This window comes from Tupaia chinensis, unplaced genomic scaffold (assembly GCF_000334495.1).
Source record: "Tupaia chinensis unplaced genomic scaffold, TupChi_1.0 Scaffold146740_1, whole genome shotgun sequence".
Classification (NCBI taxonomy): domain Eukaryota; kingdom Metazoa; phylum Chordata; class Mammalia; order Scandentia; family Tupaiidae; genus Tupaia; species Tupaia belangeri.
Window position 1 is genome coordinate 1745421 of NW_006206595.1, and position 11810 is coordinate 1757230.

Genomic DNA, 11810 nt, shown 5'->3' on the forward strand with positions numbered 1-11810 from the left:
TCTTTCCCTCTCTCGATAACTTAGGTTATAACAATAATATTCATTGCTTGACTAAAGCCATCATCCAGGTGTCTGCTGCCCTCTTCACACTCTACAATAAAAACATTGAGACACACCTCAAGGAGTTTCTGGTGGTGAGTAGATCGGGGTTATAGGGACTAGAAGATTTTAAAGGCCAGGAATGGGGATGAACTTATATCCAAAGACAGTTACTGTTAACAGACTTTTGAGCCTAACCTCCCACCAAATTTATTTAATAAATAGTACAAGGCTACTTTGTGAAAGGCAGGCCTGTCTTGTAAATTGTCTAACAGCTGGTGCTTCAGTGTTGCCTTAATACTTAGAACACTGTACTGAGCAGTTAGAAAATCTGGGTTCTGGGGGCCAACAGGTGGTGTAGTGGTTAAAGTGCTAGACTCCCACATGGTTGATCATAGTTTGAGTCCCAGACCTGGTGGCTTGAAACTCTCCCGAGGTGTGTGTGCATGTGTGCCCAAAAGTCCTGAGAGGAGAACTGAGGAGAAGGGATTTCAGTGTGGCCATCCCCCCAGGAGGTGTGTGTGTGGGTTATTTCTTGCTTTCTGTCTCTCAGGCAAGCCCATGTGCACTATAGCAAAAATCTCAAAAAATAAATAAAAAAATAAATAAAATTCTGGGTTCTAGTGTTGGATCTGCCACTAAGAAGTTGTACGACCTTTGAAGAACAAGACTTTTAGGGCCTCAGTTTTCTCATTTATTGAATAGGAAGATTAAATGGAATCCGTGATTCACCAGCATGGTGTGCATCAGAATATTCTGGGGGAGTTTGTTAAAATGTAGATTCCTTGCCTAGCCTTGGAGGTCCAGACAGTAGGACACTACTATGTGATATTGGCACCACATGGCTGGGTACCCCTAGCACCTGCCTATGGTCCTGGCTGACTGAAAGGGTGTGGGAAGGACTGTGATGTCACAAGACTTTGGTTGAGGGTACTTCTCTCTCAAGAAATAAATAAAATATAGCCTGATTCCTGTGGCATAGTGGTGATGAGTTGCTCGAGGGAGCCAGATCCCACATGGTACCCATAATTTAAACCCCTGGCCCGACTGGCTGAGACATGACAGTGGCACACTAGTGCCCAAGGTCCAATAAGCTGGAGGGTTAGAAGAGGGCGATTGAGGAGTGACTAGACCCTGTGGAGGGTGTTTTTTTCTTTCTCATTCTTCTCACATGTGTACACATTATATAATGAATAAGGAAAAATTGCTTAAAGAATATATAAATACAATAACCTTTAAAAGATACAGATTCCTGGGGCTGGCAGGTGGCGTGGAGGTTAAGGGTGCTGGACTCCCACATGGCCAACTACAGTTCAAGTCACGGACCTGACGGCTTGCTTCCTCGCTTTCCCTCCCTCTCTCTCTTTCTCTTTGGTCAAATGAAAACTAAATAAATAAATAAAGTTAAATAAAATAATTCTTTAAAATAGAAAAAAACAAAAAAGAACAGAAACAAAAAACTACCTGTACCACGATTAAAAAAAAAAATTTTACAGATTCCTGATCTTTACCCAGACCTGCTGAATTAGGATATTGTAGGGTGAGTCCAGGTTTCTTTGTTTTAAATAAGATCCCCAGGAAATCAGATGCACATTAAAGTTGTAGAGCCATTGAGTTTTATAATCTACAAGCCCCTTACCAGTGTTGTAACTGACAATCAATGACATGACTAGTTCTCAAACTTTAGTGTACATAAGAATCACTTAGAGAATTTCTAATTCAGTAGACAAGCATGAGGCTGGAAAGTGTGCATGTCCAAGTTCCCAGGACATGTTGATACTGCTTGTCTTGGGATCTCACTTTGGGAACCACTGGTCTAGATTTTTAGGGACTGGAGTTTATAACCAGGCAGCTGGTTCCACTGTAGGTTACATCCAATTTGTTTGAAAAAAATAGTTCAAAAACATGTTTTAGCCAAAGTTTGACTCCCTGTAACTATCACCATTGATCTTAGTTTTGCCTCTGGAAAAACACAGAATAAATAATCTCTTTTCTCTTTTGAAAGAGTCCCTAGGGTTTTTCATGGTAAGTTCTCCGTGGAGAAATCCCGTCCATACACTTCTGATGCCTTGTCCATCACACAGTGCCTGCTTGAGAATTCTTAGTGACAGAGAGCTTATTCCTTTGTAAAGCATGTATCTAATTTAAGAAATAGGGCCTCATCTGTCTCCTCCAGGAGGAAACACAGTAGATCAGATCATATCCTTCTATCAGGAATTAAACCTTTGTCTACATAATACATTTCATAGACCAGAAGCTTAGTTGTAGGGTTTCTGTGTTTTTTTCTTTTTTTAATTAAAAAAAAAATTTGTAGGTTTTTGCCATAGGGTGTATGCATATGCACACATGTGCGAGAAAGAGAGACAGAGAGACAGAGAAAGGGAAAGTAAGAAATCACCCCCCCATGCGGATGGCCATACAGAGATTCCTCCTCTGTTTTTTTTCTTGGGATTTTGGGCACACGTGCACATGCACCTGGCATGTTTTAGGCTGCAGGGTCCAGGACTCAAACTGTAGTCGGCCATGTAGGAGTTCAACATCTTAGTCACTATGCCACTTGCTGGTTCCAGAGGGTGTCTATTTAAACTGGGATAACCAACCAAACAGAATGGGCTCTTAGCATCTTACATCTAAGGAGGATTCACACTAGATTTGTAGGATGGTGTGGGAAGAAATTTTTCTCTCTTCTTTTCCTTTTTATCCCCTTTGTTTGCTAAATGTAGGTAACATGGGCCTGGGATACAATGAATCACAGTTCTTCCTCCTCCTTTGATCTTTTGGGGGCCTGGAGGTGAATGGAGATGACAGCCACTTGGGAGTTTATGGGAGGAGAATGCCAAGAGCATGTCTGAACCAGAGGCCCAGCTCTCTGTTCAGGTGGGGAGTCAGCTGTAAACAGCTTGATGACAGCAGTGACTGGAGGCTGCCTAGAAAAAGGGAGCAATCTCCAGGCACACAGCATCACCTGCCTTTGTTCTGAGCTCTTGCTTTGCCCCTTGCAAGCTCCCTCCCAGCACCCGGGCAACCTCCTGTTGTCTGCACTGGCAGGCCAGTGGGGTCCAAGCTATTTTGCAGGCAACCTATGTCTCAGAAACCTGGGGGATTTGCCAACTTTCCACTGAGTCTTCTTTTCTAGCATTTCTTAACTCTGCTCCTTGATCTTTTCTTAACTTCCTGTAGCCTGAGGCTGTCCTATTCTGACCTCCATAAAAATCTACTTCTTTACAAATGCTTCCCTTACAGGTGGCCTCTGTCAGCCTCTTGCAGCTGGGCCAGGAGACCGACAAACTTAAAACCAGGAATAGAGAATCCATTTCTCTGCTCATGCGCTTGGTATGTATCTAGTTTAACTTGATTTAAGAAAGGAGAGAGGAAGGGCCAGAGGGAGACCCACTTTAGGTCCCTGCCCATGTCACTACCCAAAGCATCAACTAAGAACCTAATTCTGCCTGACCCTCTGGGTCTAGTCCTCATGTTCTGGTTAACATTCTAACTTGTCCTGTAGGGTCTTCAAGGACTTCTGTGCAGAACAGAGGCTTCCTGTCCCTTAGATGACGAGGCCCCTTTTCCTGAAATGTTTCTGAGTCTGAAATGGTGGGGCAGCTGTGTCCAGTAAATGTTGGTTTTACTTGACAGTTTCCTACTACTATATCTCTTGTCTTTATTTCTATGAATAGGGGGCTGGATGGCACAGAGCTGAACTAAGGGGGTTGGGGAGGCTCAGAAGAGGGAGGGGATTTTAGCGGAAAAGCTCTAAGGCATGGAGCCTGGTAGGCGGAATCAGGTAGCTTCTGCTATCTCTTCTCCTTGCTTCTTAAGCTGTGGCTTTCTTCTATTCTGGCAGAAAGTTCTGGAAACTCTGACTCAGTTAACTTTAAAATATTTTTCTTTATGATCCTTTTTTCTTCTTCAACAAACTCACTCACTTTTGCTTTTAAAGTTTGACTCTTCTGGGGACCAGCAGGTAGCGCGTGGTGGTTGAGGCGCTGGAGTGCTTTCTCTCTCTCTTTCTCTCTGTCTCGCTCTGGTCAAATTAAAATAAAATAAATGAATGAATAAATCAAATTAAATAAATAATTCTTAAAAAAAGTTTGATTCTTCAGGTTAGTACTGCACTTAGATATAGATGTAGATATAGATGGGAAGGGCTCCTGCCCTGAGTCCTGTGTTCAGAGTTCCTCTCCTCCTTTGGTCCTCCTCTGCTCTGTGGAGAGAAGTTAGGCCCACTGGAGCCTTGTCCTACTTCAAAGCCCAGAATTCTCTGCTAGGCAGTCCCAGCTGTGTGGAACTTCTTCCTCAAGTCTGGCCCACTGAGGCAACCATGCTGCTGGTGATGTACCTCTAGCGCCACAGACTGGATGGATGGAGTTTACATGTGCAGATTGAAAAGTCTACATGTCCAAAATCTGTCAAGCTGGGGTGGGAAGAGAAGGGAGACTGGGCTAGAAGTTGGTTTCTTCCCTTCACCCTGTTCTAATGCAGATAATTCTGGCTCAATAATTCCTGAAGTCTGAGGAGTCCAAGCATTATTAATTCAAACCTGAATTTCTGTGAAATAACAAAAGTATGTCATGAGGGTTGAGAGATAGAACATAATAGTTTTTAGTTTGTTTAGTCGTAGAGTTTATCAGCTTCCTTTTGTACTCTTGGCCAAGGCCCAGAAATGTTAGAGGCAGGCGTTCTGGTCCTCCATCCAGGAAGGCACAGGCACTGCAAGATACCTGTGTCTCAGTTTCTCAAGCTAGAAATAGTCCTCAGCTGGGCTGATGAAGGAACTTGATGAAGAGAATGTGTGTGTGTATGTCTGTGTGTGTGGTGAACAGTGATCAGGCAGAGGAGGGCAAATGCCACTACTGGGCTGGGTGGAGCACCATATTTGGAGCGCACGGCCCTTGGCAAGGTAATTAACCTTTCTGAGACTTTGATTCTTTATCCAGAAAAGTGGATGTGGAGTGGTTTCACTTACGAGATAGTATGTGTGGAAGTGTCTAGGCCATAGTTGATGTTCAGCAAATGTTAGTTCCCTTTCTTAACGGCTCATTTGAGTGTCTGAACGACTTAGGCATACCTCCTCATTTCCTCCAGCAGTTTTTAGCTCTGTAAGGGAGGTGATTCTGTATTGCACTCAGGTCTACCTCCTCCTTCTGCTTTGACTCTCCTTCTCACCCCTCCAAAGTGTCTGCCCCTTGGAGTCTCCCAGTGAGGTGGGCAGAGTGGCAGGAGCAGGGCTAAGAACAGGCACTTTTTGTTGGAGGGAGAGACCTGAGGGACTAGCTGCTGCAAAGCAATTTAAATGCAAATGTTTCCACTGAGATTGGAAATGACTAAAGGGGAAGAAGCTGCCTTCTGAGTTAAGAGGCTACTCTTGTAGCCCCAAATTCTGGCCAGCACTTTTCTCCCTGGGGTCTTTCTGTCTTGGCTGCAAAGCCTGGGCAATACCCACCTGCAGTGTGGTCAGCCTGTTCCTGGCATGGGTTTCCTGGGGGAAGAGATGCCTCTTTCATAGAATCATGGAATCTTAGATATCAGAACAGAACGTATCTTGGCAATTGGTCCCATACGTATAAGTCATAGGTTAGGAAACTGAGGAAGAGGAAGGAAGAGGTGACACTCAGGGTCTCCTTAAAACACAGAAGGAGATTTGGGTGCAGAATCCAAGTTCCTTGGTCTTCATTCTAGGGCTATTTCCACTACCATAAAATACTGCCAGTTAGGAGCCTGTTATTTTCTCCTGCTTCATGTGCATGTGTTTGAGAATAGCAAAATCTCACAAACATTAAAACTAGAAAGGGGGACCAGCAGTTAGCACAATGGCTATGTCACTGAACTCCCATGTAGTTGACCGCGGTTCGAGTCCCGGACCTGGCAGCTTAAACTCATGCCGGGTGCGTGTGTGCGTGCCCAAGATCCCAAGAGGAGAATGGAGGAGATGGGATTGTGGCATGGCCATCTCCCCTTGGGGGTGATTTCTCACTTTCTCTCTCTGTCTTTCTGGCGAGTACATGCGCCCTATAGCAAAAACTTCTCCCCCCAAAAAAATAACCAAAAAACTAGAAAGGACTTCAGAGAGGGAGACATGTCAGAGAAGATATGATAGATTGCTTTTCCTTAGTGAGTTTTCAGGACTTGAAATTCCAGACATATTAGAGAAGGCCTATCTGTGTGAATTGCCAGAGGATATGGGACAGTTCTCCCTAGAACATGTTTTTTAGTTCCATAGCCTCTTAGATGAGGAGGGGATTGAGGAAGCACACCCTGCTCCTTCCTCAGGGACCGGGAGTGTCTAGCTCAACACCAAGTTGTGCTGCTCTTCGTGAACATGGCCCCTCTGCCACCTCCACCCCTTCTCCCTCAGCCCCACCCTCAGCCTTCCTCACTCTCAGACTTATCCAGGCATCTTGATCTATCTTCCTGCTTGGCTGTGGAGGCTGCTGGGATTACCACAGCACACAGGCTTCTAATTAAACTAATTAATCATGCCTGCTCCTTTATGCAGCATCTTTGCTGTTCCCCAAGCACTGTACTGAGAGGGAGGAGACTGAGGCCCAGTACAGAGAACCCATGTGACTCCAGGACCCCCTTTGTCTTGCAGTGGCAATTATTTCTCTTGCAGCAGAGCTTTGTAATTGGCACTTTTATCCATCTTTACCTGCACCTGTGCTGCCCACCCACATGTGAGTTTGCATCCAGAACGGGAGAGAAGTGGTTCTTTCCTGCCTTCTGCATCTGTGCCCTTCACAAAGCTCTAATGAGGGGGGCAGGGACCATTATAATAGAGCTGAAGAGGCTGCATTGTCTTCTGAGAGCCAAACTAAGTGAGGAAGGAAGAGGGGAGTGTGATTAGGAACGCCGTTCACTTGTAGCTCTATAGACCTCAAAGGGCTCAGGAACTCCATGAAGAACAAAGACATACGCTCTGGCTAAGGTTCTCATTTCTTTTCCCTGTCTCTTCCAGGTGGTGGAGGAGTCATCCTTCCTGACTCTGGACATGCTAGAATCCTGTTTTCCTTATGTCCTGCTTCGAAATGCCTACCGGGAGGTATCCCGGGCCTTCCACCTGAACCGGGTGCCTGCCAGTACTCACTAAAGGGCCCTTTGGACCTAGATAATCCCATCCCATAGTGAAAGCTGTGGTCATTTTCTCAAGGGGGGAATGGGGGTGAAGTCACTAGGGAGAGGGCAGGGAGCCAGAGCTGATGAACAGGATATGGAGGGACAATCCAGGGTCGATGAATCATAGAAAAGTAGGTCCAGCTGTGGGGAATGGAGGACAGTTTATGGGAAAAGTCAGGGGGTTGGGGACATGTGTGAATTTTTACAATGAAAAAAAAAAGAGTGAGATATGAATATATTCTCTATCTCTGGTGACTGGAGCTTGAGCTCTGATAGGCATGGGTCTCTCTGACCTTCATCACTATTCCAGAATAATGCTGGCGGACAGAGATGATCAATCATCATATTAAACCATAATGAGCTTATAATCTTCCCACTGGAGCTGCTATTGTCTCCTGCACATTCATTATGACGATTATCTCTTCTCTTCCTTTTTCAAATGTGTTCAGCAAACGTTCAATCTGTTTCTACTGCAGAATGGTAGCACAGAAACCCCTCTTTTCCTTTGTGGGGCTCTTTTAGAAGTCACTAGGGCTCCTCCTTGGCCTCATCTTGACTGCCTTTCCTACTGGGCAAGCAGGAATTCTTCCGAGATTTCCACTGTCCACTGCTACACATTTGTGGGTAATGAGTTCTTTTATGATTTTTCTCTGATATCCCTACAACCTAGAGCAAGAGGTCAGTCTAGGTTGCTTTTAGGTCAGCCTAGACCTATGACAACAAACTGAACCAAGCTTATGTGAGTTTTCCCATTTATACCATTTGGGGGTACTTATCTGGAGGGACTAATTTAACCCCGGATCCTCTTGTCAGCCTAGGTACATCTGTTGCTCCAGGCAGGGATTTCTCTTCTAGATCTTAAACTTCATAGACCTCATTAAGTTGTAGGGCCCTGAGAGTGGGTATCCTTGAGGGAGTACAAGCTGTTTCAACTTAGCCCTTTTCTGCACTAATTAGAATTTCAAGTGTCACAGAGCCTGGGGCATTCAGGATAGTACTAAACTAGGTTTAGTTAACTCCTTGACGGGAGCCGGTGGACCCCATTCATCACTGCAGTGCACCCACTGCCAGGGAGGACTAGAGCAACTGATCATATATGTCACAAGTCGAGAGTGGTTGGAATGGGCAAATATAATTATCTAGTTGATTAATTAGGGTCATGCCCATACTTCCACAATGAAAGGGAAGCAATTGCTGGTTTTCAGCAAAACCATCTGGTCTTCATTAAACTTATTAAACTTATTTGATTGCTGTTTTTGGATTTTGTATGTATGTTTGTTTTTTATTTCTCGAGATTCAGACTTAGTCACCACTTTAACTTGCCACCCATAATCAACACACATGTTTTCCTTGGCAACAAGTGTTTTTCCTTTAGGATTGAAAAAAAAAAAAAAACACAGAGAATCCTGCATCATACATTACCCAGCCATCCTTTCTTACTTTGGGAAGGACTTTGTTCTAAGGGGTGTTCCATGTCAGGCCTACAAAGACTGAGTGCAGAGTAGAAGAGGAGGCTCAGAAGGATCTGAATAACTCTCCTGGGCACTCTTTTTTTTTTTGGAGAGATTTTTGCTATAGGGCTCGTGCACTCGCCAGAAAAAGAGAGACAGAAAATGAGAAATCACCCCCCAGGAGGGATGGCCATACCACAATCCCTTCTCCTCCATTCTCCTCTCGGGATCTTGGGCATGCACGCACATGTGCTTAGCGTGAGTTTAAGCCCCCAGGTCCGTGGCTCAAACTGCAGTCAACTACATGGGAGTTCAGCGACATAGCCATTACGCTAACTGCTGGTCCCGACTTTCTCCTTTTTTAAGAAAACAATTTGTCAGAATGTGCGCTCAACAGAGAGAGAGGGGGGAAAAGTGAGAAAGTACCCCCTTGCCCTGGGTGAATGGTCACACCACAATCCTTTTTCCTCCACTCCTCCCTCCTTTTGGAAATACATACACACACCCCTGGCATGTTTTTAAACCTCTGGGTCTGGTTGGCCTTGTGGGATCCAGCCACCTTAACCACCCTGCCACTAACTGGCACTCCTAAACTCCTCTCTCTGCTGGGTTCTTCTGCTTGAAGAGATGGAGATCCCTTTTCCATGTGCATGTAGAACCATTTACGAGGAGCCTTCCTGAGGACAGCAAGACAAGTTGCTGCCGCAAGATAGAGGCAGACATCATACTTTTTGTTTTGTTTTTTGTTTTTACTTGAAAATTTTATTGAGATAGTGAATCTACATGAACTTATTAGAAATAGAGAGATCCTATGTACCACTCTGCAGTTTCCCTCAATGGTAACATCTTGCAAAACCATAGTACACGTCACAACCAGGATATTGACATTGATAAAATCCACCGATCTTATTCCTAGATTTCCTATTTTACTGGTACTGGTTTCTCTCTGTGTATTTAGTTCTATATTGCTTTAACGTGTGTGTAGGTTCACCTATCTGCCGCCACAGTGAAGATTCAGAGTGGTTTCATCACACAAAGATCCCTCACGTTGCTCCTTTATAATCACACCCACTTCCCTCCTGCAACCTCCTTCTCCATCCCTTACCCCTGACAACAAAGATCTGCTCTCTATTTCTAATTTTTTGTCATTTGACATAATATCTTTTTATAAACATATAATTACACACACACATTTCTCTACTACTAGGGGATTAGGCCCACATGTGTGAATTTTTACAATGAAAAATATAAGTGACATACAAGTGTATTCTCTAGCTTCTCATGACTGGAGGTTGAGCTCTGACAGGCATGGTCTCTTTGACCTTCTTTACTATTCTAGGATAATGTACTTTTGTATGAGAGCAGTTCTGCAAGGTAGCCAGGGAAGCTTTCCCATTTCAGGTCAGGAAATGGATTCGGAAATGTTAAATTGATTTAACGAGGGCCACACATTTAGCATTTGAACTAGAACTGAGACCCAAGTCCAATGTTTAGTCCTAGACCTTTTTTATTATACCTGACCAGAATGCCTCTTCATAAAGGAAGGCTCAGTTGTTAAGATTCCAGAGACCCTAGAATGAGCAGCAGCAGAAGGTGAGGGCATAGTGGCCCTTATCAACAGAAATAAAAGGTGAATGTCTAGAGGTGAAGAGACAGATGCAGTAACAGGACCCTTTGGCTTTTAAGCAATTTGCGCCTTTGACTAGTGGGGTCTCTTACAGACAGACACAAATTGACTGAACTGCTTTCTGCTCTCAGATTTTCAGCTTGCTTTACTTAGGCCCAAAAAAACTGAGGAATAAATATCAGGGAGAGATTCCTATCCTGATTGTTTTGTTTTGCAGGCAGAAAGTAGGGTCTAGCCTCAGCATTTTCATTAGTGGAGTATTTTCATTAAAACGTCCATTAACTTGTTTGTAGGAATGAGATGGAATTGTCCCTCCCATCAGGCCTGGGGCAAGATGCTTACTGAGAAGCTCCCTTTTCCTTTGGAGAGCAGAAAGACTGCCCTCCACCCCACCATCTCCAAGGTGTTCTATTCAATGGGCAGATGAGGGCAACCTTAAAGTGCAGAAGGCCCAGCCTGGCCTAAGGGATCTTGCCTTTTGGTACTTTCCTTGCGGGAAGGGAACCATGATTTGAGCTCCAGAACCCAGGAGGAGCAAAGGTTTTCAGTAGGGACAAGACATCTTGACTTTAGGTCCTCATGCCTGTGTCAGTTCTTCTCCAACTAAGTTTGACTTTGAGAAGCTGGCACATGGTTGAAATTCACTCACGAGGTTGAGGGAAGAGTGTTCTAGTCCTCCTCCCTAAAGGGCCCCCTGCTTCTTCTAAGTACCTGTCATCAAAGGAGATGAAGATGAATCCCTCCTCAGCCCCCACACCTCAAGGAGTTGTCAAGTACTCTCCCTCCCACCTGAATAGGAAGCAGGAGCAGCAGGCCAAGTTGCAGGTTGAGGAAGTCAGAAGTTAACTTGAGCGGAGTTTGCAGCTCTGGAGACACTGAGGAGCAGGTTTTTTCTCTTGTCACTTTGGAAGGAGCGGATTGTGAGGCTGCCCCTTTAAATAGCATTCCTGTAGGAGGCAGATCACACCCATCCGTCACCGCTGCCAAAGCATCATTTTTGGTCTCTATCAAACTCAAAGCTTGTTGAAAGGGATTGTGGGGTTAGGGGAATGAGGAGGCAGGGCCTCCAGGGGGCAGGGGGCAGTTCAGACAATGAAAAGGAGAGGAAAGAGGTTGGGCAGAAGGAGCCTAGGAAAGGTGGGGGTAGGGAGCAGGGGGAGAAGACAGGGAGGGGAGAATAGCTGTCTTTGAGCCTATGAATGGAACAAGTGTACCCTATTCTTATCTCTTCAGAGGTGCGGTAAGGCAGAAACGGGATTGGACTGTGAGGAGAGGAATGAGGGTGAGGCTCAAAACCAAGACTGGCGACAAATGAAAGTGAGAGTGGCAAAGGCACTAGGAAGGGTTGGGGGACTGGGCTCTGACTATCACTTACTCTCTGTGGGCCCATAGGTTTATTTTCCCACTTATTAAACGAAAGGGATTAGACAAGATGGATTCTAAAATCTTTTTTTTTACAAATAACGTTTTTGTTTAAAAAAAATGTAAATTTGCCTTTCCTTAAAATGGGTTAGGAGTTGGGATCCTGGGAGAGCAGGATGTGCCAGGAGAGAGCCCTTTGAAGTTAGTCTACTGCCTCT

The 11810-nt window shown here is 44.8% G+C and overlaps 1 protein-coding gene across 1 annotated transcript in view; it reads left to right on the forward strand.

The window, feature by feature from the left end:
• NCKAP1L (NCK associated protein 1 like) overlaps positions 1 to 8413 on the forward strand; it is a 79763-nt gene extending 71350 nt beyond the window's left edge. Inside the window, exons 30-32 of the mRNA XM_006169112.3 lie at positions 25 to 134; positions 3283 to 3372; positions 6995 to 8413. Of these exons, the coding sequence (XP_006169174.1) occupies positions 25 to 134; positions 3283 to 3372; positions 6995 to 7126 (332 nt within the window). The 3' untranslated portion in view covers positions 7127 to 8413. The remainder of the gene's footprint in view (positions 1 to 24; positions 135 to 3282; positions 3373 to 6994) is intronic.
• The last annotated feature ends 3397 nt before the right edge of the window (positions 8414 to 11810 follow it).